General features: G+C 37.4%; 2 protein-coding genes across 2 annotated transcripts; both read right to left on the bottom strand.

The window, feature by feature from the left end:
• Positions 1 to 925: 925 nt before the first annotated feature.
• Positions 926 to 12066, bottom strand: LOC124157923. The gene is made up of 4 exons (XM_046533014.1): positions 11912 to 12066; positions 8730 to 8935; positions 8189 to 8329; positions 926 to 1743 (listed from the first exon to the last, which is right to left on the bottom strand). Exons 1-4 carry the CDS (start codon positions 11919 to 11921, stop codon positions 1651 to 1653), a joined length of 450 nt encoding a protein of 149 aa, XP_046388970.1. The 5' UTR covers positions 11922 to 12066; the 3' UTR covers positions 926 to 1650.
• A 4540-nt stretch (positions 12067 to 16606) lies between these two features.
• LOC124174061 lies at positions 16607 to 26314 on the bottom strand. The gene is made up of 6 exons (XM_046553199.1): positions 26204 to 26314; positions 24136 to 24193; positions 22147 to 22313; positions 20976 to 21214; positions 17401 to 17544; positions 16607 to 16870 (listed from the first exon to the last, which is right to left on the bottom strand). The coding sequence occupies exons 2-6, from the start codon at positions 24177 to 24179 to the stop codon at positions 16769 to 16771; spliced, it is 696 nt and encodes a 231-aa protein (XP_046409155.1). The 5' UTR covers positions 24180 to 24193; positions 26204 to 26314; the 3' UTR covers positions 16607 to 16768.
• Positions 26315 to 26729: the final 415 nt, after the last annotated feature.

The raw sequence follows: 26729 nt of genomic DNA, 5'->3' as shown, positions 1-26729 counted from the left end.
TTTAATTGAGTTCTACTAAATTCAGTTCCAAAGATAAAGAATTGCAAAACTGAGATAAAATATATTAAGTATTATTCTAGTACCAAGTATGTTCTGGGAGGTACAGGTCTTCAGCTGAGTTAGCATTGCTGGCACCATTTGGACTCAATTTCATCGTCAGAGGCACCTAACTCTAGAGCCCGCATGTGGTAGAAGTGCAATTTTCTCAAGCACAGTTGCACTCAACATGTACATAATTGCAAAGATTTAAATTACTATGCCTTTATCACTATAATTTCCTCACCTTGCACACCTTAGAAGTAAAATGAAAAAGTATAGCTTAGTCTCTCACTCTGGTCGATGAATGTCTTTTGCTATGGGCCGACTCTTGCTTTACCCATGCGTATGCACTGTCCTTTCTTATTGATTCAATTTTTACTGCTAGTTTCTCATTGAAGGCTATATTTAATAATGCTGCACCTTCCCCAGTCTCAGAGCTATCCACCCATCTAACGCTTTCTCTCAATTATTATATGCATTTGATGGACTTATACTTATTTCCCCTCTCCTCTATGCACTTTGACTTATCTCAATAAAGCATCTGCCATATCCTCTTCTTTGATGAAAACCCACAGCATAACAATATTACTTCACCCCATTACTTTCAATGATTCATTCCTTCAGTTATTGAATGCCTGCGGGAATGAAGAGCTTGCATGGTGGCCCATTGAAATTTAAAAAGCTAAAACATCAAATTGAGAACTAATGGGTAACAATATTACAAGAGTAGAAACATCCTCTAACCAATCAAAATATGACATATCACATATAAACTAGAATTGAGACCTGACTGGTGATTCTCCTTTACACTCCAAAACTCTGGGTGTAATCTGAAATGCAAATATGAATTATGCCTCTGTAATGTCCAAAATCCAAATAAAACAAGTTTTGCCAATCATTCATATTTATTTATACACACACACACTTACAGTCCAAGATAAGGACATATAATTTCAAAATCTTTTGAATCTCACAGATAAATTATCACAATTGCTATATTTACCAAATAGAGCTTTACCACATCTTTACTCTCTGGATGACATCACTACATATATAGAAAATACTCTGCTAAAATATTTATTGTCAAAACATTCATATCGACTATATAAATACTTTGAAATTAATGAGATTCAATAAAAACACAGCCAGTCAGAGAACTCTGGTATGGTAGGGAAGATTTGACTACCTACTTTGCTGAGCAGCTCTCTTACAAAGACATCCATGTGCCATGCTAAATTAGTGTGCAAATTCTGTTCATACTGGAATAGAGGTTTATGCCAGTGGCATACTACATAGTATCCATAGTAATTTCAGCAGCATTGACCAAAATTATGTTAAGTTTTCCACTTGACGTGGTTTGTTTTCCAGCTGCTTAAACCAATATATGTACCATTCATTGCTCATGGAACCAAAATCGCCATGTGCAACCCCCACAGCTGCACTTTTTGATTATAAAGATAAAGCACTTATAAAATGCATATTAATGTTGTCTTGTAACAATCTGATTATTTTACATAAATAAACTATGATGAGAGAACACTCCAGATTCATCGAATTCATTGGATCCAATCGAAGAGGAGGAGTTCTTAGGGGCTCAATCTCCGGATACTTTTAAGAGGACTTATGGACAAGAATTTCATAGTCAGGATAGCTGAATTCATTCCCACCATAAGAAATGTAGCACACTCCATGGCTTGGCTGAACCTGAGAAGAGAAGTCCTTGGTGATCAGGCTATAAATATAATTTATTTTTAGCTAGAAAGTTTTCCATACTAGTATAACAGCATGCTTTATCATTTCTAGATGAAAGCACCACTCCAGGTAATAGGCCAGCAAGGAAACAGGAATTAAAGGGCACTGGAGGAAGAAAATATTCTTTAATGCTCAAATCCAGATACTTATGACTTGATCTTATGTTGGATTTAAAGAAACTGAAGCCTCATATGGGAACTTTGAGGACTAAAAAATTGGAGATAATTAATAGACTAGGAATTAGAGACAGAGGATTAAGTACAAAAAGTGATTACAAGTGAGTGCAGTGCAGGGTTCAGGGTAGGGACAAGGTGGTTAGGGAGTTACGTGGTTGTCCTGGGGGCAGAAAAAAATTACTACACCCATGTCTTGTATAGCGCAATTTCGATTAGCGCAATTTCGATATAGCGCAAATTCGTTCCTCGGGGAGACATTGCAACGCAGTGTAGCCTAATCAAAAATCTTAAACGCTCTCGTGATAAAACGTGAACTTGCGCCAAGTACACACGAAATTTCTATCAATTTACGCACATTAATGTTATTTCTTGCCTCAAATCTTCTTTTTTGTTTACATGTTAATCGAAATCCATTGCTGTGCAATGGCCAAAAGTATTACTCGTCATTGGGTCCAGATAGCCGGCCTACCGAAGTAATTTATCTCGTCTCCTTAACAGAACGAGAATAAATAATTTAGATCATTAATTAAGCGTGGGGCTAGTGGAAATGAGTTTTTTTTTCAGCAATACGGTTTGAGACGTATTTTTGCCGTCATAGGTTATCGGGCGATTGACTTCCAGGTAGAGGGTCTACGCTAAAGCCTTCAAGGTCATCGGTATTCACAAGGGAGAAATGGAGCGGTGGCCGAGTTGCGCATGAATAGCATCAACACATAAAAGGGTCCGCTATAGTGTCTCAAACACAATGGCTTCGTTCCCTCCCCGCAGTCGTAGGCCTTCTGCGTCTCAGGAATACAGTTCAGCAGTAGAAGGTGATTTAGCTAGAGCCATACAGAGTAAAAACCTAGAGAATATGGCAAAGAATAGGAATGCGTGTAGAAAAATCAAGAAAAACCATAAACCTAGAAGAGGATTTGAAAGAGGTCAATTGCTTTGAAAATGGAGAGCGTCAAAGCGATATTGCGCGGAAGTTTAAACTCACGATGCCTTATTCTGAATAAAGACGAAGTTAAAACATCAGTGACCTCAGCCGCACCAACTTCAACCGAGCGGTCTACACATACGGAAAGCTCATGGTGAATCAGTACAAAAAGACGAGAGTGATAATCGCTCCGAGATATTTAGTGAAAGCTCCGGTTGGTTCCAGAATTTAAACAGCAAGCAGGTATTTTCAGTGCGGCGAAATAAGGTGAATCTGCAAGTGTTGATAGCGCAGCCACCACAGCATTTTCTAATGAACTCCAAGCTGTGATTGAAAGTGGCTCCTTTTCCCCTCAACTAGTTTTTAGTGTTGACGAGACGATATTCTTTTGGAAAAGTATGCATTCTCGTTCATTCATTTTCAGGGAAGGAAAACCTGGGTCAGGTTTCAAGGCATTTAAAGACTGTTTCTCGTAGCTGCTAATGACTCGAAGGACTTCAAATTAAAATGATTTATCATTCTTAAACTCCGCTAGCTATGAAATGGCATTTAAAGTAGCATTTTCCTGTCATTTCGATGAGCGACAAAAGGGCCTGGGTGACACAATAGTTGTTTTTAGACTAGTTTGAAAAATCGTCAACTGCCGGCAACGCATTACGATCCCCTGAGATAGCAGATGTTAGCCCACCCACACGACAGGAGGGAATCTCAAAAGCACGTAAGAATTTTTTTTAACGTGATTAAAAGTCTTTGAATGCGTGCATACTATCTTTAAAGATGATTTAAACTATAAACATTTATATAAATAATGTTTTCTAAGGCTTTTTATGGGAATATAGATGTTTTAGAGGAAATTCAATACCCAAGACCTATGCTACCAGGAACGCATCCCTATCATCCCAATGCTAAAACGCTCTCGTATAACGCAAATTCGTATAGCGCAAAGACCCCAAGGAACGCATCCCTTGCGCTATACGAGACATGGGTGTATTTTATTAAGTGTAAATGGAGTGCTCTCATAAAATTAAAATAGTTATTTTTTTACATGCATAAAAAATTAAAGTTATTAATGGATGCAAAATATGACTTCATAATTCTCAATAATCTTGTTGCTACAGAACTTCAAAGTTTGAGAAAATTACTAAATTCTTTCGCACTACAAAAACACCCTGTGACGTCAGAATGAGAGTAATCAGATTTGCTCCATGGCAATAACAAACAGTAATGACCATAACAAACAGCTACGACGATATTGAATCATAAAATGAAGGGTATGTAAAAAAAAGGTTGGAATGCTTTTAAAGATTTTACGGTGTACATATTGTGCGATGGCTGAATCCGACTTCGTAAAGGCGCATTCTGGGAACATTCTGAAGGTGGATTCATGGTTGCTGATTTCTTCTCCAGCAATGAAGATTTCTTATCGCGGAGTTGAGAACCCACAAAATTGAAATGTAACATAAATTAAATCAACTACAGTAGAAGATCGATAATCCGGAATGCGTGGGACCAGACCCTTTCCGGATTAAAGATATTTCCGGTAAATAGATCTGTTCCCTGGATGCAGGCTACACTGCAATACGGAAAATATTTTTTTCCGGAACGTGCATTGGCATCAACAGAAATGATGTATTGCTGAGTAAGGGATCAAGAAAAACTCAATAAAATTCATGATGAAAGGCGTGAGAATCTTGGATATTTATTGAATATATATTATGGTGAGAATCTTGGATATCTATTTGCCATCTGTGATTAAAAAAAGGTGTGAAGAGGGCCTCTGCTCCAAGTACTTTATGAGTTTTTCTGCATAAGTGATTGCGTCCGACGTAGTAATTTTCTCCTCATCAGAGCTGCAGTCACTGTCGGTCACGTCTTCATCAACTGTCGAACCCGTGACTGCATCCATTATCTCTCCATCGGTCAAGCTTTGGTACACTGGGGCATTATTGTCGCAGGCATTCCATTCTTTTAGATCTTCATCACTTATGTCGGCATCCAGCTCTTTCACAAAATTTATAAAATGAGAAACGGGATCATTCGACGGACCCTGGAAGCCATCAAATTCTGGTATGTCGTCAGTTTCCTCACAGCGGTTTTGAAAATCCGGCAGCAAATTACTCCAACATCTTTTCAAAACCTGGGGAGTAACCTTATCCCACGCTTCGGCAATACACCATACTGCATTTTTAAGGGTAAATTCCTTCTTAAATTCTTCATAGGAGAAAGCAGTGTCACGGTTGATGATATTTTTCATAACTTCACTTCGATAGTGACACTTAAGGCTATTTATTATCCCCTGATCAAGTGGCTGGATTAGAGCAGTACAGTTCGGCGGCAAAAAAGACACTATAACATTCTCCTCGACGAGAGTTTCTGCTGGAGGATGAGCAACATTTTTAAGCAACATGAGCAATAAAATTTTTGCATTTTCAGGCAGTCCAAGAGCCTTGAAATTTTTTCGGACCTCTTTGACAAAGTTAGTATGAAACCATTCCTTAAATAATTCTTGCGTAATCCAAGCTCGCTTATTGGCTCTGTAAATCACAGGAAACTGGTGTATACCCTTAAATACGCGTGGTTTTGCACTTTTACCGATGACCATGAGCTTGCATTTATGGCTCCCGGCAGCATTGGAACAGGCTGCGATGGTGACCCTTTCCATTGATTCTTTCGCTCCGCTCGCAGTCTTTTCATCGCGGCAAACGAACGTATTTCGGGGAAGACAGCGCCAGAACAATCCAGTCTCGTCCATGTTGTAAATCTGATCCGGTGAAAGATTATGTTCATCCACCAACTTTGCCAGCTCATTGACGTAATCTTCCGCAGCATCGTGATCTGCTGACAGTTTTTCTCCGGTAACCTTCAGATATCGAATGCCATGGCGCTGTTTAAATTTTTGTAGCCACCCTGTCGTATATTCGCACGGTGACGTGATTTGTAATTCCTTGTGGAAATATTTAGCTTTTTCCATTATTATTCCTCCGGAAATTGGAACTCCTTCACTTCGTCGCTGCCGGAACCATTCGTATACCACCTTATCCACTTCATTGTTACTCGGCCCCCGTATATTTCTTCTTTTGGAAATTCCGGCCAACGAGTCAGACTCCGAAACGAACTGCAAAAGTTTTTCTCTCTGTCCCTTAATGTCATAAATGGTCGATTGCCCGACACCATACTCCTCACGAAGCTTTAACACACTAACACCTCGATCCAATTTTTTCAATAACTCCACTTTTTGTTGAAGGGAGAGAGTTTTCCTCTTTCTCTTGGATCCGATCGCTGCTTCCATGACCAATAGAGATGAAAATCAATCTATTGCAGGGTTATTCACTTAACGACACAAACTGCACAACGCTATCTGATGGCAAACGCCTTGTTACTGAAGCTGAAAAGAACTGACAACGAGACCCACGGAGTTACATTATGTTGCGAGAACTATTTCACGTGACCGACAAGGCGTGTCATTGGGACATTGTGAGTCATTTTTGACCTGCGGCGAATACAATGTCTTTGGGAGAAGGGTGGAGTGGTGCAGTCGACGTTTTCGACCAGTCCGCATGACTCATAGGGAGAGTCTTAGGGCCTCGCGGCGGGGGTCGCCCGCCCAACGACCAACTCGAGAATGCAATGCATGGTGGCCTTTCATTTTTCTCTTGGATTTAATTATCGCAATCTCAGGTTCAACCGCGGGTCATTAGGAAGGGTTAAATATGTTTTGAGAACATCTACTTGTGAAAAGGGATTGCCATATCCAATATTAAAACTACTAAAGGGCTCCCGCGATTGAAGCAACTGGTAATTTCGCTCGTAGATTTTCAAAAAAGGCAAATTTCTGATCGGAAAATAGTGCTTTCACCAGGGAATATGCCAGCTGAAAAAATGTGTTTTAAGCAATACGTTGATTCTCACTGCTGCAAAATGAGCGCATGCAGATTAAAGACGTCGATAGAATTCCTCTTCCTGACGGTCGGAGCTCATTGAGTGAAAAAGAAGGCAATCGTAAGAAAATAAGCAGTTATCATTCATGTTCCTTACAGTTTTATTTTAACTGCAAATCTCCTCGGATTAATTTGAAGTAATTTTGGGCGTGCGGCGCGCACAATGTAAACTTCAATCCACTTTCATCCCTCTACTGAAGTCCGGAAAGTTCGAGGAATATACATGGTACGTTGATTCCGTGAAATCTTTTGCGCGAAATCACTACATCTAGGGATCCCGGATCACGAAATGAAATATTTTACAGAAAATAACGGCAAATTAGTTGACTATATCTCTTGGGATTAGCGAGAAGACAGCCAGGCTCTGAGACGGCGATTTAACCACTTAGATAGCCATATTTTCGGCGATGCAACTTAAAAAATAGAAATTTTGAAAAACTCCGGGAAAACCTTCCGTTGTTTAGATCATTCCGTTAAATAGATTTCCGGATTATCGATCTTCTACTGTATTTCGTTCGCTAGTAATCTAGAGCTTGGTTTGTATCTCATTTTACTACTGTTATTTACTCATTGCTTTTAATATGTAATGGGTTTCATATTGGAATACATGAAGTTAATGTTTTGGAGTAATACAACAGAACATATTTTACGCAGATTTACTCAGCATTACTAAGGTCTGGAAGAGAGACATACGGTGATTCAGCAGTTGGATATGTCCAAATGATAATAAATTTGAGAGTTTGTACTGTTGGGGCTAAGGTAGCACCAGAACGTAAAGTGAGAACAATAACCTCATACTGTGGAAATTGTCGTAGACGAGGAGGATGAAAAAGTAATAAGCGCTATTTGTGAAGACTGTGCTGCATCTTCCAGTATGTATACATTCTTTAAAACTGTCAATTATTCAGTGTAAATCTTTCACATGACTTATGGTGAAATTAATATGTATTGCTATGAAAAAAATACATTGTACTGAGAAAAAAGTGCAGAGAGATGCATTTGTTTTTCTAAAACTGTGATAGACAGTCTACTGGCACCACTTAAACGTATTGTTTACTGGACTCTGACTTCAGCAAACATGGCGATGGGTCGTTTGGAGTGCAAGATTACTATAAAATTTTCAAAGTGGAATTTTACTGATAATATGCAGGTAATAGAAGAACTGCTTTCACTGTAATTTTCAGTGTGTAGGATATTTTTTTATTGCATAATCATCCATTTTCAGTGGAATTCCCCATTGGATACCCAAGAGGGGGAGAGTTTGGGGGCTAAAGCCCCTCTCTGAATCTGCCACTAAGTGGGTGTTAAAACCATAGACTCTTAGGATAGCACTATTTTTTACAGCAAGTTTATATATTTACCCTTCCAATTGGTAGCGTTCCCATGTGAGGTGCTCTGCCAATGTACAACACTTCACCTTTGCTGAATCCACCAGGTACTGCTCCAGCAGGAACATTGTTTCCCGAGGATGAAACCCACTCAAATCCTTTGCCACAGAGCACCTATAATCGGGAGGATAATAAGTTATTTAAAATCACCTAAAACTGACTGTTTAGTTCATATTTTAATTAAATACGATTAATTAGACAAGAAGATAATATCTCTGATAGTACATATTTATACTTGAACTTTACCTACATAAAATAAATTTTATTCATTGAATAAATATGGCCACCATAGGCAATGCCAATGTGGAATGATTACAATTATCTATTTCATAAAGTTATTATGGAAAATATTCTTTGCACCCAGAAAGCCTAATATTCACAAAAAACATGCTCATGTTTAACTAAGGAAATTTTCTCTCCGTAATGATGAAAGTGATCACAATTTGTAATGCTTGAGTATGTACATACTTCATAAAAAAAAGATAAAATATGCAAATGAAGTTATGGCCATTACCTGGTATTTGCTTTTTTCATGTTCCAGTCCTCCCCACCCAATGTAGCATAACTTATACTCTTGATTTATTTTTCCAGGTAGCAGATCATTATTATGATCAACTCTGCCAATGAAGAGGTCTCCGTTATGGTCTTCTCCACCCACAAATGCTCCAGAGGGTATTTCTCCCTCACCGGCTGGAATCCATTCATAATCATTCTCCACCACTAAATGAGCCAAAGGAAGAAAATCAACTTTACAACGGGAAAATGTAACAACTGATTTTGATTCCCATTTTACTAATCCACCAACTCGTAGACAAATTTTCCACAACCATTTCAAATGAATTCAGTATGCACTGTTCTAGGCTCTTTGCTAAATTTAGTTAATTTAGGATGAATAAAATTTAAAATTTGTATTTACACAGAATTTTTATTAAAACACAACCATCTTAAGATGACGTTAACCAGATAGTTAACGTCATCTTCAGATAACACACCCGTCATCTCCAGAAAATGACATTAACCATTGAAATATGGCCATGTTTTAATAAAAATTCTGGGGAAAAAGACATTAAAAATTTTATCCATCCAAAATGTTCATCAAATTATACAAGTACGTATCATCAGAAACCACCAAATTTAGTTCAGTTAATAACATCAGTACTCCAGCACTGTAAGCAGGAATACATTTTCCAAAAAAAAATTAGTATCCTTTTCATAAGCTCTAAACCCAGATTTTCCTAAAAATAAGGATATCAGACAAAAATTGTCTTTATACAATACACCAGGAATTACAGCGTTTAACTCAAGGTCATGAGAATTCAAATTAACTTGTATTGTCTTCTTACTTTATCTAGGAGTTGGGTTGAATTGTATACACTTCTTATGCAAAGATTCATAGATTTAACTCAATCACAAAACACCAGATTCGAGTGATACATGAAATTTTTTAGACCTCTTACACTAATATACTGAGACCTACTCAAAGATTCAAACTCATATCGTAAAACAAAAATTTCATGACTACACTGACAAAGGCAAAAATATTTATTGTTTTTAGCATACAGGGATTAGAATAGGTATCTGGAAATATATTTGGATTCTAAAATTATTATTCTGTAACTGTACAAGAAGCAGTTTCATACATCTGCACTGCTTGCAATGTGAGGCAAACATGATGTTAGTCCGGTGAACCTAACATTAAAAATGTAACTGCCACTCATTTCTTTGTAAAAATCAACTGCAAAAACCCAATAACACATTTAATGATATCATTAAACCAGATATGATATGTTCTCATTATTCAATCAAAAGATCTAGATTAAGATAGATAAGATTAGATAAAGCAATTATAATTGTTGCAAAGGGATATGTAAGAAGAGCACAATTCTTATCTCTACACTGACTAAGCCAGAGGTAAGACAGAATGAAACCGAATTAAGCCTTATGAATGCTTATTTAAACCAAAATAAGCATGACATACGGCTTATTTTTTATCCAAATTTAGCAAGGGCATGATTCCTATTCTTGCAGCTGAGCTTTAAGCCACTGAGTGCATCCACCGGGTTGCGGATGGTGGGTCGACATCTAGGTACATAGGCTTGCTGTAATATAAGAGAATTTACTCAATGTATCAGCAGCCACAGACGAAAAGCAATGGCAATGTGAAGGGTAATGGTTTATCCTTGGGTAAGGTAGGCCATTTAAATGAATACGAAACCTATGAACTTGGCGAAGGGAGGTCACCAACAATTATACTTCCCATCACCTGCAGGAGACAACAGCAGGTCTTCTTCAGTTGAGTGAAGGCAGAGACCACAGTAGTCAGCACAGTGACCCTCATTTCACTGCTGGCAATGTAACATTTACTTCATGTGGCTGTATTACTGCCATGTTGAAGGCAATGGGAAACCATTACATTATTATCCTGAGGGGTAATAGGTACTCCAATTTTTAAACATCAGACATTATGGAATTCTTTCAGGTAAAATAGGTAACAGGTCCCCATTCCGATTTCTGGGTAGAGACTACCCAAAATGATACATTGGTCAACTGTGATAAATTTATGAGGATAAAAATATGGAATGTAAGATCCCTTAGGACCTGCAATAGGCTAGACAACCTAACGGTGGAAATGCAAAGATTGAACTCTATGTGCCACGAATCGGCGAAGGGGCTGAAGACCATTGCTTGATGCTGAAATTTCCAATTGCAAAATGTTTTCACCTAGAGGACTTCAAGTATCTAGAAATAATGCAGCAAACCATAAATGCCAAAGGGAAATATCTCTCTTGGCTTTATCTGAAAACAGTCCATATTCCAATGATAATCATGAATAGAACTTATCATGAGATCTCAGGCTTAGTAGATGTGGATGGGGCAAAAACCTAGTACCTAACCTTGGCCGGAAAACAGCTGTCTAGGTGAAGGTTATCACCCATCATCACAGCCGTCAACTTTACGGTACCTATTTATACACGCGCAGGGACTCGTGAATAAGGGAATGTGAGCTGAAAGATGTCCATTAGATTTTCTTTAGGGGGGGGGGGGGGGAATTGTTATCTTGAAGCATGGAAGAATTCATAATTGCATCAACTCGTTTGGCGTTTCCGTCAACATTAAAATTCAATTTCTGAAGTTTCCATCACGCTATTGCGTTTGCGAATCGCTACCATCAAATATTAGTAGGGGCAATAAGACATATGCGAATGAGTCTAAATGCACCCGTGGATAATGTCGAACGTTTTCTGAAGGTTCATTCTGTATAATATGATAACAATTCCGAAACAGCTGTTTCTAACGTATGAATACTCATTTATAATTCTTTAACCCTCTTCTACGTAAGTAGAGCTTCTTAGTGGTAATAGATTTCAACTAAAACTCTCTTTCGTTGAAATTATGGCCGAAGATACTCTGCCGACACTTACAATTGAAATCAAAAGTTGCAGGTGTCATTTTTAATGCGTAGTATTCTTCGAAGCCCACTTCAATGGTCAAGATAGAAAATATATTTTTCACCAAGTGTCAGCGAAATGCCTGGCATGAAGTAATCAATGTATGTCTTGCAATTCTTCCTAGAAAAGTATCACTAGGTCGGGGAAGTGAAGTCACTTCACAAAAACACATGTCCCTATGTCAATCGCGAGATCTCGCATTGAATGAGATGGTGGATTTTGAAATATAATAACATAAAGAACTTACATTTCACCATGTCGATGTTCTAACGACGGTGGCTGTCCGTCACAGTACTGTCTTCTCTGCACCGAACACCAAAACAACGCAACTCAGCTTATGTCCCCTTGACGTCCCTCGGTCTGTCCTGCGTCATTACAAGGCAGCCGACGACTTCCATCGCGCCCACGCATGCGCTGCGATGCGCGGTGCGATGTGAGTTATTTTTCCCTCTTATTATTCAGATGGGTGTTGTACCATAGCCACCTCTCTAGGTGGCTGTGGTTGTACCCCGTACACATGCCATTGATCGTCACGTGTGTCCGTAAGTTACGTTCTCTTTCAAATTTTTTTTTCGTAGTTTCCCTTACTCTTTTGGCTGTCGTTGGTTGCGCACCGCAAATATGTCGTTCGTGCGTGTATATGCACTTCAAGGGGGAAGTTATAAGTTCATTATTGCATAATTCTGATTCCATTTATGTTGAATTTAACGATATTTTCGAATGTATTTACTGCGTCCTTGACCCCATTTTTCCCTACCTAATGGTTTGTATTTTACAAATAAAAAGACTCAAAATTAGGAGCCGCGGTGTCAGCTGACATTCCGTAATCACCATCGCAAGTAATCATTCACTAGTGAATGATTACTTGTGATGGTGATTATGTGGTAAATCATGGTATTTGAAACGGGTATCTGTCGCGGGATATTTTCCCGGTAATTTTTTTTCAGGCCGTTCATTCGTTATGTATTTATTTCTAAGAGTCTAATCATTGTATATGCGCTGTAAAAGGGTGGTTTCCTATTATTTTTTATTGCCTAAATCGAATTAAGATTATTACTCCTGGAGTACGCATTTCACGCTTTTAGATTTTTAAATTACCATGTCTATTTTTCGTGATTAAATAAAAAGTGAAAATTTTCAAGCGCGCGAAAACGTGACGGCTAAGTAGGAATGATGGGAAAAGTCCGTGTGACGTATTTCTGGTTCCCCCTACCGCCTTGTGAGGTGAACTTGGGGCGAGGCTTGAGCGTCGATACGACGCAGGCTGCTAGCAGGTAGCTGAGTACCCTGCTAGCAGGTAGCGCTTGGCTTAAATAAGGATTATTATTCCCCTATCAAACGAAGGAAACTTTCCGAACTTGGGTATTTTTAATAGGTGATTATTAAGATATGTTTCCCTGAGCTCTGTGCCTCATGCATGCATTGGTAATCTCAGACAATGTAAAACTCCTATCTTCCCGTATAGAAACTAGGTCCCTGTGACGTCACGTGGAGTGGAATCGCATTGGCGCCAATCTGGCCTTTTTCAAATGAGGTTAAAATTGACCGTTGCCATTCGTCTAAACTGGGATTTCTAAAACCAAATAATTTGCATATTATGAATACACTAATGGTGGGTAAGGAATCGCAATCAATGCATTTCGTTTTCTTTGATATAGGAAACTACCCTATTGTTTTCTATATGCTGATTTGTCTTATAAAAGTTAGGGACTAGGCTTCTGAGTATTCTTTTTAATATTGGCTACATCTTAAAGTTTTAAATGTGAGGGATTTGCAGAAGAAGGTGACCTGACGGTAAATGGTGGATAACATTTCAGCATTGGCGTTGCGAGTACAGTTCAAAGATTAGCGCAAGGAGTCACACATTCCACTAGTAGAAACTTATTACTATGTCTAGATAATTGTGGGTTTTAGCTATTTACTTGTATTCATATAATGCGCACTTGCCTTGGTTTTATGAATTATTTCTTTTGTTTTTCAAAGTCATCCCTGTGTGTTCATAATGATTTTTGCTTCTATTTGCTTAAACCGTATATTTTGGGGCGTTTCGAAATGCGGCAAAGTTATCTTCACTATATAGTGAATATGTATATATGTACCAAGAATCTTGGCTACGTAAAATAAGGTATTCAACTGCAAATTTCCAATGCCACCGTTGTTAATAATGGCGTTTTTTCAAAGCAATAAAAGGACTCCCTATTGACTGAAAATAATATCTTTGGGAATTCCGGACATAACCTTAGGATTACTCTTACGTCTTCTCCTCCATTGCGAGAATGTCATTGGCGTCAATTTAATTTACGGTCGCGTTTTGTATATATAAATTTGGCCTTTACAGTTATTGGGTCATGAAAGCAAGTTTTCTGGTAAAAAATAATTTTGCTACATGCCTCAACGAATCCATAGGGTAGGACTTGACTATTTTGTTAAAAAAGCCTCCCCTTAAGTATATAAAGCAACCCCGCCATGAATTTTAACATAGTGCTATGTTCTGAGGTCCTTCCCAACTTGGCCGGTTGCGCATTATTTTTTTTTGTTTCACCTGAGGCATCATCTTTCGTTTGTGTGATTATGAGTGAGACTATTTCGTACTTGACATGACACAGCAGTTCAGCCATCCCAAGATTTCCGCGAACTGCATCCCCATGACGCCTGAGACTCCCAAAGCGTCTAAAAACCGCCAGGGTTCCCGTGTAATCATCCCAAGAGAATGGCGTTTCCTCCACAGCTCTGACGGAAATACTCACCTCCCACGTTACTTAATTTATTTTCCGGCAACTGTGTTGTTCTAGGACCAGAAAGCGGAGGGCATACGTCCTATCCCCTCGTGCCGTGGAGGCGTATTACATTGCCCGTCTTCTGGCTTAAGGCCGTTTTACACGGGGCACGGAATTGCGCAGGTTAGAACTGCATTAATTTATAAAATGGCGTGGAATTGATGAACGCATGAACGAAGTTAGAACAGGGGCTATTTTGCCATCTCGCGTCCACGCATTCCCGCATGCGTTCTAGCAATTCAGCGCTTTACACGACGCAATTTCGCCTGCGCCTTCGTACACACTTCAGATTGTGCAAGTACGTGCCCCGCGTAAAACGGTCATTGATATCAGCGTGAAGCGGGATGCATCGCTTCAGGATACAATTGGTTTCTGGCATATTTATTTTCTTCCGGGAAAAAATCACATTAAAGCCTTACCGGTCTCCGTAAATCCATATCCTGGGTATAATACTCACGATGCGCCAAAATTATGCATCTCTGCGGGTGCGTCCATTAATTACGTGAGGTGATTTTGGCGTTTTTTTGGATCCCCTCCCCCCCCCAACGCGTATTTTAAGTGTAAATGCGTTAATATACATATACTTAATTGCGTTGGATTTATTAAAAAAAATTATTTAACCATTTTTATTTAAAATTAGTTAAGACTATTATTTAAGATTACCAAGGTTGTAGTCTAGAATCACATTTTACCCTGTTTCTTGCGGAAAAATTACATTATACTTGGCAGGACCCCTTCTCTCCCTCACGTGACATTAGATGAGAATCGGCCTGACCCCTCTAATGCCTAAATGCCTCACGTAAGTAATGGATGTCCCTTAAGCCGTGGCCCGCAGCCGAAATACTGGGTGGTGAGCTGGTTTGTCTCCCTTCATCACCATTTCACCGCCGGTTAATTTTGCAATCCGCGTGTATTGATACTTAATGCTATATATCTGGATAGGCAATTCACCATATATATTGCTATACTTTATTGGGGGCAAATCGTTTGCGATACCTGCTATCTTTGTTATCACCTCCTCTAATCCTTTAGCAGACACCTTCGGTTGCTAGGGAGCATGTGTCCTACTGTTTGGGTCCCCTTTTTGATCATTATCCGACCAAAGGGTGAAATATGTGCCTGAATTGATGGCCTATTTGTTTCTCATTTTGTGAGTTAGTTAGTTTATGTATCCTTGAGACGGGGCTAGAATGCGCTCGTTACGGGGCTAGAATAATTTATCGTTTAGTTTAATATAGACTAGGATGTCGTGGTTTGTCACTTTTTTTCACAGAGCTAATTGGAATACCCCGTAAAACTTGTCTGCCTGTATTGATGTCACATATGTGATTTTTGTGCCAATCGATTCTTGTAGGTACTTCCGTTATAGAATTATCTGTCAAAATATTTGCCTGATAATTCCTATATTTTGACAAAAACAACATATCTATCATTTAGGTATTTATTCAGAGTTGCTATAGATTTGGGTAAAGAGACGCAAGTAATGACAAATATTGGCATAAAAGTTAACGGCAGTAGCGGTTATAGGCAGACGCGTTAACAAGGTTTAACATGTCTACTTAGCAAAAGAAATATTACTGGTTCGTATCCTGGATTGGGCGATTGTTTTCCTCAAATTTAAAACGGTTGTTTAGAAGCTGACCTTGCGCGTCATTCATGGTTTTACTTTGCTATTTCGCACTTTGCATATATGAAATTTTGGTAGGCCTAAATTTTATCTATATATTTACTAAGAACATCACTGTAAAATAAAGGTGGAAAATAAGCTTTTCATCTCTCGGAGAATGATGCGTTGGCTTCAATCCTTACACACCTATCAGGCTCTTAAATACTCATTTTTAGTAAACCTAATAATCGGTTCTTGGAAAAAAGCGTTTCTCTCTAAAAAGCGTGTATGGATAAAACAAATCTCTTTTAAAAAATCCATATTCAGTTGTGCGCTAATAATAACAGTGTTGATACTATTTTATTGTGTGCCTGCATCCACGATCTCTCGTCTCCTCCGCTTGCTGTATGTTTCACTCTGGCGATTTCAATACAACTCCTTCAGTATAATTGAAGCATTTCATCAGTATTTTATCACTAGCAATCATAGCGTAATTTAAGAAAAATATCTGTTGCCTGCCCTGTTTTAATTCGCTCAATTTAAAGCCAAACTTCCAGAGACAATTTTAATTATTTATTCAACCTCATTTGTCATTGAGATGTAAAAAATACATTTTCCATCCATTACAGCGGATTCACTCGAAAATTTTTATTAAAAATTGCTCACACAATATCACCCATTGTATATTTATTTTTACGCAGAATTTTCCGTGCGCCTACCATTATTGTGCCCTCTTTGATCTAAACACTAAAATTTCAAAATCCCTGAAAGTTCGCTCGAGTCCTCCGTGTCCAATGTACACAAGTCCAGTCCATGGATAAACCTGTGGAAATAAAAAAAATCAATGAATCCTTACGTAATTGAAACGGTGCCAGTGCTTTGCGATGACGATACTTTACCGGAGGAGGAATTCATGATGAGACAAAATTACCTCTTCATATTTATATTGAAACTTTCAGTATATGATGCAGCGGTTAGTTTCCTTTTCAACGAAAATTTTCATTGTCATTTAAGACTAACAATAATTTATAAAAAAGTTATTTAATAATTTATTCTTCATTTTCAATTTATAAATTTATTACTGATTTGATAATTCAAAACATGGATTTTATACGATTTTTTAAAATGCTTGCAATGATATTGGGACTTGCAGAAAAGATCTCTTTCGATGTCAACATTTTACTCGCTCTAGAATATTTCATATTCATCATAATAACTTTTTTTATGGGGGGAGATGTGACGGCCTTGTTTGGCATATGTCCTACTGCGGTGCACCGGGCGGTAGAAATCCATTTGTAAATCCACCTTTAGTGTAAATATGATTTATATATTAATTTTATATTTGCTTCTTACCTTTCCAGGGGTTACTGTGTTTTCATACATGGTACGACCTATGTAGAGTGTGGTCCCGTCGCTGGTCTTTCCTCCTGGGACAGCATTCACCAAACTTGCCCGCGTCTGGTAAGGTATCCATTCATAAATGTTTCCCGTAAGAACCTGTGGCAAAATAATTATAAGCGGAGTAAAAATTATGCATGCAAAAATTATCGCTGAAAGGTATGGCACAAAGAATTATTTAGAGCAATGCATGAAAAAAATCAATAGGTTTACTATGAATCGCTATCTTTTCCGTAGAATCAGATTAATCGTTTTTTGGTATTTCCGCTGCGAAAGATCAGAAAATTGTACCAGGAAATCCGTTATTATTCTTGTAAATGCACAGAAGATTGCGGAAACATCGTACTATGAAGATATTTACTTAGGGAAGGAGGTTGAATAGAATACCATTGGTTAGAAATTGTAAATAATTAGAACTTTGCGGCAGTGGTGTTATCTTTCACTATTAGGCTACAATAAGTTAAGTTTCATTATTCAAGAATCCCGAGCAATTTTGAAATTGACCCATTTTGATTATCGATCAGCCTAAATGTTTTAGTTAATCTATGAAAACGTATCTTTCTGCTGATTTCATTCTGTATTATATATATTTGTTGCCGTTGAGTGTATGTAACCCGCTATTTATTCTTACATTCTAAGTTTATTATCCTTCTTTAATAAATGATGCTCTAGATGCGGTAGTTTCCTGGAAAGTTATATATTCGCTGTAAGATACATCTAAATACCACCCCACAATTCAACTGAATGGGTGTTCAGGCGGGGGTGTTAGGACACCATCCGTTAACAAAAAAGAAACCGTTATATCGTCATTAAAAATGTGCTCTCAGTCACCAAAGAGATTCAGCCGGCCTTTACAATTTCAGTCCTCTGTTCGTCATGACTAATTTTGGTTCTAGCACTGTTTAATACCCTCAATCCAGATATTTAGGTCTTGGCGATACACCTAGAGGGGCTTCTTAAAGATCGTTGTGGTAATATAATTTTCATAAATTGAACGTTGATTATATTTTGTAATGGTATGATTTTTATGATACCTCAACTTTAGGTGCAGTCACCACGATAGAAAAAAAGATAGATAAACTATTATTTTCGTGGACTCCCCCTGAATCCCAGGGTCTGAATATTTTACCGCAGATGTTTTTCTGCATGATTCCAATGAATATTTTCGATCTTATTATTGTGTGTTTAGGAATAAATGTGCAAAAAACGTCATGAATTTCATAAAGAATTTCAAATGGACCCAAGAAAACAAATGGTTCCAGAAATTCTATTATGCGCGTCCAAAGACAATGAGAAACATTGCATTGACGTCGTGTCTGCAATGCCTTTCGGTTGATATACCTTTTCATGCTGGTTTTCCCAAGGGCTGTATTTAGACTCAATATTCAATATAAAATAACATGGAATTGTTTTAGAATTTCATCTCTAAAATTTTATCACTAAAATTTTTCTCTGACGGACCCTGCGCCATTTCAAAATTAGCGTTTTAGTGTGTCCGCCTTAACGAAGACTATTTTTTAATTATTAATTATACAAGCCTGCGATTGTTTTGTTTTAGTTTTTTTCTAATTGAATTTTTATATTTTTCAATAATAATACCGCAAATGACCTTAAATTTCTTCCGACGCGTCAGAATTTTTGTAATGAATCAAATTAAATCGCCAAATATATGCGATTTCAAACATTGGGCACTCAAAAATGTTTTTCTCAATATAATTTATCAAACATTTATTCAAGTTTTGCTTTATATAAATTTGTATGGCTAAATATTGTGAAAGTCTCAAAAGAGCACAGGATTATTTTGATCCTTTAATTTATGTTAAAATTGCCACAAAATTGAGCCTAAATTCTTATCTTTGCTATTTTTAGTGGACGTGTTTTTCTTAAGTGATTAATTTTTTTCGGTTTTCATAATAGTTTACGAATCCTCTTTGATTTTCTCTCTATTTTCATCCACAATTAATGACGAGGTCTGTCGAAAATAATATTTTTCTCTATCGAAGATCTGTATATACCATCCAATCTTTGCGTCGTGCTAATTCTCAGAGGATCTGTCCGTTTTTGGCCTATTTCTCTGCGATAACCACTAAGAGTCAACTCAAACGCCTTCGCTAATATGCCACAGATTTAAAGGAAAATACAGTGATCATTTCCCGAATGCGAGTGATACGATCCGCAATATTGCCGTAATTGCGCGAAGCTACGTTCAAGCTCGAACTATTAATTATTGAGCACGATTTTTAAAGCTTCTTTACTTAAATTTGCACAAGTATTCCTTTGAAAGTCTGTCATGTGAAATTGAAAAACTTATCAACTTGAGGAGGAGGAGTTCTGCTACTTGGGTAGCCGAGTGACCAACAATTGATATAGCAATAAGGAAGCAGCTAGTAGAGTAGCCAATGTAAAAAGGGCCCGGCTATTTGGGTAGCCAAGTGACAATGCATAAAGCAAGAAGGAAATAGTAGAATATCCCTTGAAAAAGGGCTTTCTCTAAGATGGAGTTTTCTTACTGTTGAAATAGGAGCGTTTAAAACAGGGAGAAATTTATTATGGCTTACAGAATGGAGCGTGGTTCTTTATAGCAGTCAGGCATTGATGGTAACGGCAGCGGAGAAATAAATATTGGAAGTTTTCGAGATGAGGTGTCGCAAAAGAACGATGAAGGTCGAATGGGTAGATCATGTGGGTACTTTGGATATTCTAAGAAGAGTAGGTGAGAAGTATTTTGAAAACTTTGGGTAGAGGACGGGACAATTCAATCCGCCACATCATGAGACGATGAGAAAAATTGCCGTTGAGGGGCAGATGGAAGGAAAGAACGGCAGAGGTAGTCAATGGGTGAGATACATGGAGCAGGTGTTGAAGGCCGTTAAGTTCTGGAAGAATTGTGTTGACGTTAAAAGATCAGCGGATGGGAGAATTGAGAGTGGAGGGCTGCGTTAAACCATTAGGATTAATGGCAGTTTATCATGATCTTTTTCATATGTTGTTGATTTTCATATTTCCCACAGAAAGCATGATTTGTTGTTGCGGTTGTCAATTAATTATTTGTTTTTCTTTGAAGCGGTTCACATGGTGAGTCAGAATAAGATCATTATCGGTTGTAACCCCGCCTGAAGGGCTCCTCGATTGACGTGGATAACATTTTTGGGAATCTTTTCTTTTTTCCTAATGGGACGAGCAACCAGAATCGGTAGGAGACCGCTAGGACTCCGAAATGTTCCGAAAACCCAAAATAAATAAAATTATTTTTTTCCCTTCATCGCGGAGGGCAACTTCAGCTTCGAAGACAATCTTCATTGTGTCAGTTATTTAAGTGGCCGTGACGTTCACGATTATTTAATCGCATTATATTTTACAGAACTGTAGCGTAAAAAATGGATAAAAGTGGTGGATATGAAATTATGTTTTCCGTAAATAGCTATATTTGCGGAATAGTTAATCACTGCGAGTGGTTAAATACAGTGATGGTTTGTCCATAAAGAATTATTCGCCGCAGTAGTTATAGAAAGAGAGTGAATCTACCTCACCTCGTAATCCGTCTTCGCATGCTCTTCTCCTGCTAAGGGTACATAGCATACTTCATCTTCTCTGCATATTTTTCCAGGTAATAGTTCGCCTTCGTGGTAAGCTCTCCCCACGTAAAGGGTGCGATTTGGATTATCTCCACCTTGCACAGCATCGTGAGGAAGGACTCCTCCTGATACTTTTTTCCAGACGGCCGACTGGCTGAGAAGTTCCGATGAAACAGGCACATATTCTTTTACATCTGCAATTTCACCGAAAAGACGTATATATCAATCGAGTGCTCTGGCTTAGAGCGAAAAAAATTCCACACCGATGATACTGTAGTTGCCTAATGGCAAAGAACTTAAAATAACATAACATTTAATAAGTGAAATATGATTTTGTTACATTCACTGAATCAAAATAATGAAAAATTCTTGTTAAAAAATTTCACTTGTATTAAGCAGAGTTAAAGAAATTGTGTATCAATGTGCGAAATTAATGAATATATATTATTATAGTGCACAATATTATATTTCGGACCAATCTCAGTATGTGTCATATTATTTATTATTTTTATGGCGTACTTTCTGATCGTTTTTATTACTATTCGGGGATTTTCAGCTTTATTAACCTTACCAAAATCTTAGAGCAATAGAGTTTTATACCATTAGCTAAGGGAAATAAATACTTTGGTTACTACCTGCAGGATATACTTAGTTTCATTAATGATATGGAACTGCACATATGAATTCTTACGACACGTTAGGCTCAATCTTTTTTGTATCATTTGTCTTCATTGTAACCTGCTGACATGTCACGTTATGAACCGTGAGAAACCACTCGAGGAGATTAAGACATTATTTACGAATCGATCTTGATTTTCTAAGTTCCCTCACATATTTCAGAGGAGGACGTTACAAGGAGAAGCGATAAAATTCTGCATTGATGCAAAAGGACTTCACCCATTACTGATCGAACTGTAAATCTGTAAAATTAAATGCTTGCTTGACATGATTGGGAAATACAAATCATTTAATTTTAAGTCCTTAGTCGTTATAAATTTGATTCATATCGTGCTATGTCGCTTATTAATTTACGTCAGCAAATATATAGACTTCATTTGACGTTTTTGAATTCAGTCAAAGATGTAGACAAAATTTTTAGTCCAATTCGGAACTAGTGTAAACTCACCTTTTTCTTTTGAATCTTCGTATTTCTTCGAGTTCGGCCCATCATTGAATGATATAATTGGCAATGTTTCTCCTTTCCGGCCAATTTCTATTTTTCCTTCGCTGAATTTGACCCAATAGTTATTGTATACTGTACTTTTTACTGTCACAGAATGAGAATCCTCAGAACTGAAATGAAAAATAAAATATTTGAAACATTTTGCTTAAAATTAAGTTGACATGAGTATGCTTATCGTTTGCACTTGGGTCACGCTTGTTTTTGCGAGATTCGAATGGAATTGGTTTTGTTGGAATGGAATTGTTTTCGTGAAAGATCATTATGATAAAATGTTTGTAATTTTTGGATTCCTAATTGTATAAGCCAAAGCTTAGTCTACTATTTTTAGAAATGACACTTAATTACTTGTTGGTTGAAGCACTTCTTATGATTTCGTATCTCTCACGATACGGCTGTTGATACCAATTTACGTGACGGAACCCTCTAGCCTCTAGTCGCTTCCTTACGCTCTGTCTCTTTCGCGACATAAACCATGTGTAAATGCAGCGTGACTATTCTAGAAAGCCTGAAAAATGAATTGCATTTCTTCATTGTCGAATCGTTCCAAGAAAATTCGGGCGATTGTAAATGAAATGGAAAATATTCGAATGTACGAAATAATATTTTAAGTCATGTAAAAAAATAATTCCTCATGAAATTCCAAACTAATCATGGAGTATAATCGCTAAGTTATCGAATAAAAATGTATAAGGATGTTCTTTATCCTTTTTGGATCAAAATTGGAATTTAGCTGAGCAAGAATTTGAGCGTGTTCAATATTACCGTGAATACTAATTATCGTATTAGTTTAACTCTACCGAGAAATTATTTCACTGCACACACACTGCTCACATGCAGTTGCGTGCGGTAAAGAATATTCTCTGTCCTCGTGTAACTTGCGCTGTAAATGACTTGTGAACCACTATTCTCCCTTAAAGTGAAAACTTGTTGAATTTACATTAAATCCTTTTGAAGTTTTTTTGAAGCGAGTATTATGACTCGTAATAACAGAGCCAAGTATCTTGAGTTCCCTATATTGTTGGCACTGAGAATGTAGCGTATATGATTTGTGATGACCTACTCTTATTTCTCGTCCTATGTAACTCTGTAACTTACAACAGTTTAAATGGGTTATTTTCTTTGATGGGCAGATTACTGACCTGACTACTGTGAGCTAATATAAGTATAATTTAACTCCATCAACTCCAAATATGATGTCACTCTATCAATATGTAGTACGTAAAATACTAATTTTCCATGAAAATTTTTAATGTCATTGATAAATATAATCGTGAAAAAGCGGCAATCTATCTGGTCATTACGAGGTGTAGTATAAATTGTTTACCTAATTATTAAAAAAAAAAATAAGTGTGATACCCGTTTACCACCCTCAAAGACACAACAAAAGTGGCTACATAATTATATTTTGAAGTTATCTTGATATAAAAGCCTTTAGAAACTTATTCTGCTCATGTGGGATCAGAGAGTAACAATACATTTGGTGATAATGGGGTGGTTGTAATATTTTGCAATTTTCGCGAAAGTAAAAAAAACATATACTTTAATATTAAGGAATAACAGCCGATCCCTGGCTTAAATGGATCTCTAAGATCCCTCCAATGCGTCCTCAGCCATCGTGATTTAATGATATTTCAGGACAAATCCATAAATTAAGCTTACGAAATATTTGTAGCAAATTTTTTAAATAGGCGTCACTACTTGCACTGCCAGGACCTTACTTCAGTCAGTAATCGTAAATTTTATCCTCAGATAATGCTCATACATGCGCTGTCATTTTTCTATTTTTTAATGTATTAATCATGGCTAACTAAGCAGGTAGATTGAGGAAATGTGGATCAGACATTACTATTTAGCTTTCTTTATTATGAAACTCTACTTGTAAATTTGATATCAGTCGTTGCTAAATGTGTGGCTATAAGTTATAACTCTTACCTCTTCAAATTCTGTTCTTCCTGTTTGCATCGGGTACACTCCATTGTAGGAATATCAACTGGAAGAAAGTGTTACAGAGAAACAGTTAAAAGCATCCACAAGATATACTGCACAGCATATTCCATAACTTTGAATTGATTTCAACTACAACCAGGTAAAAGTTTATGACTGTGAACTGCATAAAAAAACTAGTTTACAACGGAAGATACGCCTCCAGATCGCGTTTAAACTTAGTTGCTGTGATTAAAAAAAATGAAATTTTGAGATTAACGTGTATTTGCTCTAGGATTTAATAGGCCTTAGTTTACAAGATATCATCGATAGAATGTACTAGTAAAACGCCTGTACCTACGCACCCCGCGATGCAATAATAACGCGATACGATGGTAGTTTAGCCTTTCTTGGTGGTAGTGGTAGCTTCACATGTAATGAATCTGACATTTCAATTTATATGCAGAAGAGGAAGGATCGAAAGCTGTCAGCAACAATGAAAACTTTACCTCTCAAAAAAAAGGAGACTTAAAAGAACGATAAAACCGTAAAGAAAAGAGTTAAAAACTACTTGCTTGGGTGGTAACGATCATTTTGTAACCACGTATGAATGATTATTCCCGATTATTCATAATTATATTTGGTACGCTATGCTTTTTGATGGACGAATGACCTGTCTCATGTCAACAGAAGTTTTTAAAGTTTGACTACAGCAGATTTTTTAGATCCTTCCTCATGGATATCCGTTGAAAATTGTGATGGACATTCAGAAATTAAACTAAGTTCATTTAAATGTAGGTAATCAGTATTTAGTAGCCAGTCGATTTAAGTTTATAAATGTGGCGGTAACTTTTAAAGTTGAATTTAATGGACATATTCAGATCTTCAATCGGGGCGGATCTAAAATTCTATTCTTGGGGAAAGGGGGCTCAAGTTGAAGTCTCAAAGACAAATGGGAGTGGAAGCAGGGGAGGATAACGGGAACCCAAGCAGGGGTGATCGGGGACTCTCTGCTGGGCCTAATTATGGGACCCTCCTTACCGACGGATTCTGGGGTCCTACCCCGGAAAATTTTAGGAAGTTGCAAACCCGGAAATGGATTTTGATGTATTCTGGCTCTTAAAAACTAGATAAAAGTAGAAAATAGCTATTTCGTCGGGAAATTTCTAATGAAAAGTGAGAATTTCACAGCTAAAAAAGTCTAATAATGATTATGGTTCTATTTTCTATTAATTTTTTTTCTTCTTAACTTGACCTCGTTTAATACATGTTTTTAAATATGTTTTTAATGCATGTTAATACATAAATATTTTCTATTAAGTGAATTTGTTCCTTGAAACTGCGCTGAAATCTAAAAATCTCTAAAATAACCTTTTCGAATAACACTTACAAAAAAGCATCAGGTTCTATTTTATCTTAGGACATCTTTATTTTAATTTATTTTTCATATGGTATTTATGCAATTATTATATTGTAAATAATCAACTAATGAAAACGCATTATTTTCTAATTGCAAAATAACTTTGTTTTAAGTAATTTTTATGGCACCTTTGATATACGCTTCACCATACACGACAGATGCGAGCGTTGTGGGGGGCCCCCTAACTTCGCGGCCCTACGCGATCGCCGACCAGCCGACCTGGCCTGACCGCCCTTGGACCCGAGTCAGTATTAGAAAGACCAGAGCGAATCGCAGATCCTGAGAGGGGCCCTCTCGCTCCCTTGCCGGATCCACCATTGTGCCTAGTCGGTATGGGATACATGATTTACGTATAAACGCCAGATATTCAGAACGAAGTTTTATCCATGGGTTCAATAAAAAAGGTTAAATTCGTATCGTGGTAAGTCAGAGCAAGATAGAAAGGGTTGAATTACTCTTTTATCGTTTCAATAAAAATTTTAATTGCAGGCATCCGAAACTTCGTCATAAAAACTTATCCGTATTAGATCGCGAAAATTACATTTCTAGCGTTTTATTATCTCTGAAACTTTCAAACTCTGTTATGCATGCATCGTAAAATCAACCGATAAAAAGACATTGATCGTGTAAAGTTAAATGTGAATAAATGGTACTTACCTCAAATTTTTATGCTTAGGTTTTTGTTGAGTTGCCAAGTTTCTTCGAAGAAATTTTGAGCCAATGCTTCGTGGAATCTCAAGCCGTTGGTTGAAATGCTTCTACAATACCTTTTGGCAAACGCCTGTAGGGTGTATATATATGTTCCAATGCATTTTTTGCGGTTCTAGTCATACTTTGAAGATAGGGAGAACTGTTGGTATCCTTATTTCACCACTTCCGGAGGTCTTTGTGGTGTGTGGGTTAAAGGCATCCAATTTCTCACGTGTGTACTATCGAACAATATGTTATCACGTTTCCAGTTCCGCTGCTGCAAGGTTTTTTTAATTTCTCATCCTCACGCTTTGTTGGATATCTGGAAGCTCAAACCAGAATTTTTGATTGTCGCTGTTGACGTTTTCATAGATCAAGTAGCCGTTGATGCGTGCGAGCTTACGGTCATATAGACCTTCTAAACGAAAGTTATTATTCTTTTCGGGGATCAATATCACTTCTTAGGTCTGCTATGATACTTCAGAAATGTTAT

The sequence above is a fragment of the Ischnura elegans genome, chromosome 1 (assembly GCF_921293095.1).
Source record: "Ischnura elegans chromosome 1, ioIscEleg1.1, whole genome shotgun sequence".
Lineage (NCBI taxonomy): Eukaryota > Metazoa > Arthropoda > Insecta > Odonata > Coenagrionidae > Ischnura > Ischnura elegans.
The sequence above is the reverse complement of the archived record's forward strand: the minus strand, read 5'-3'. Positions and strand labels throughout refer to the sequence as shown.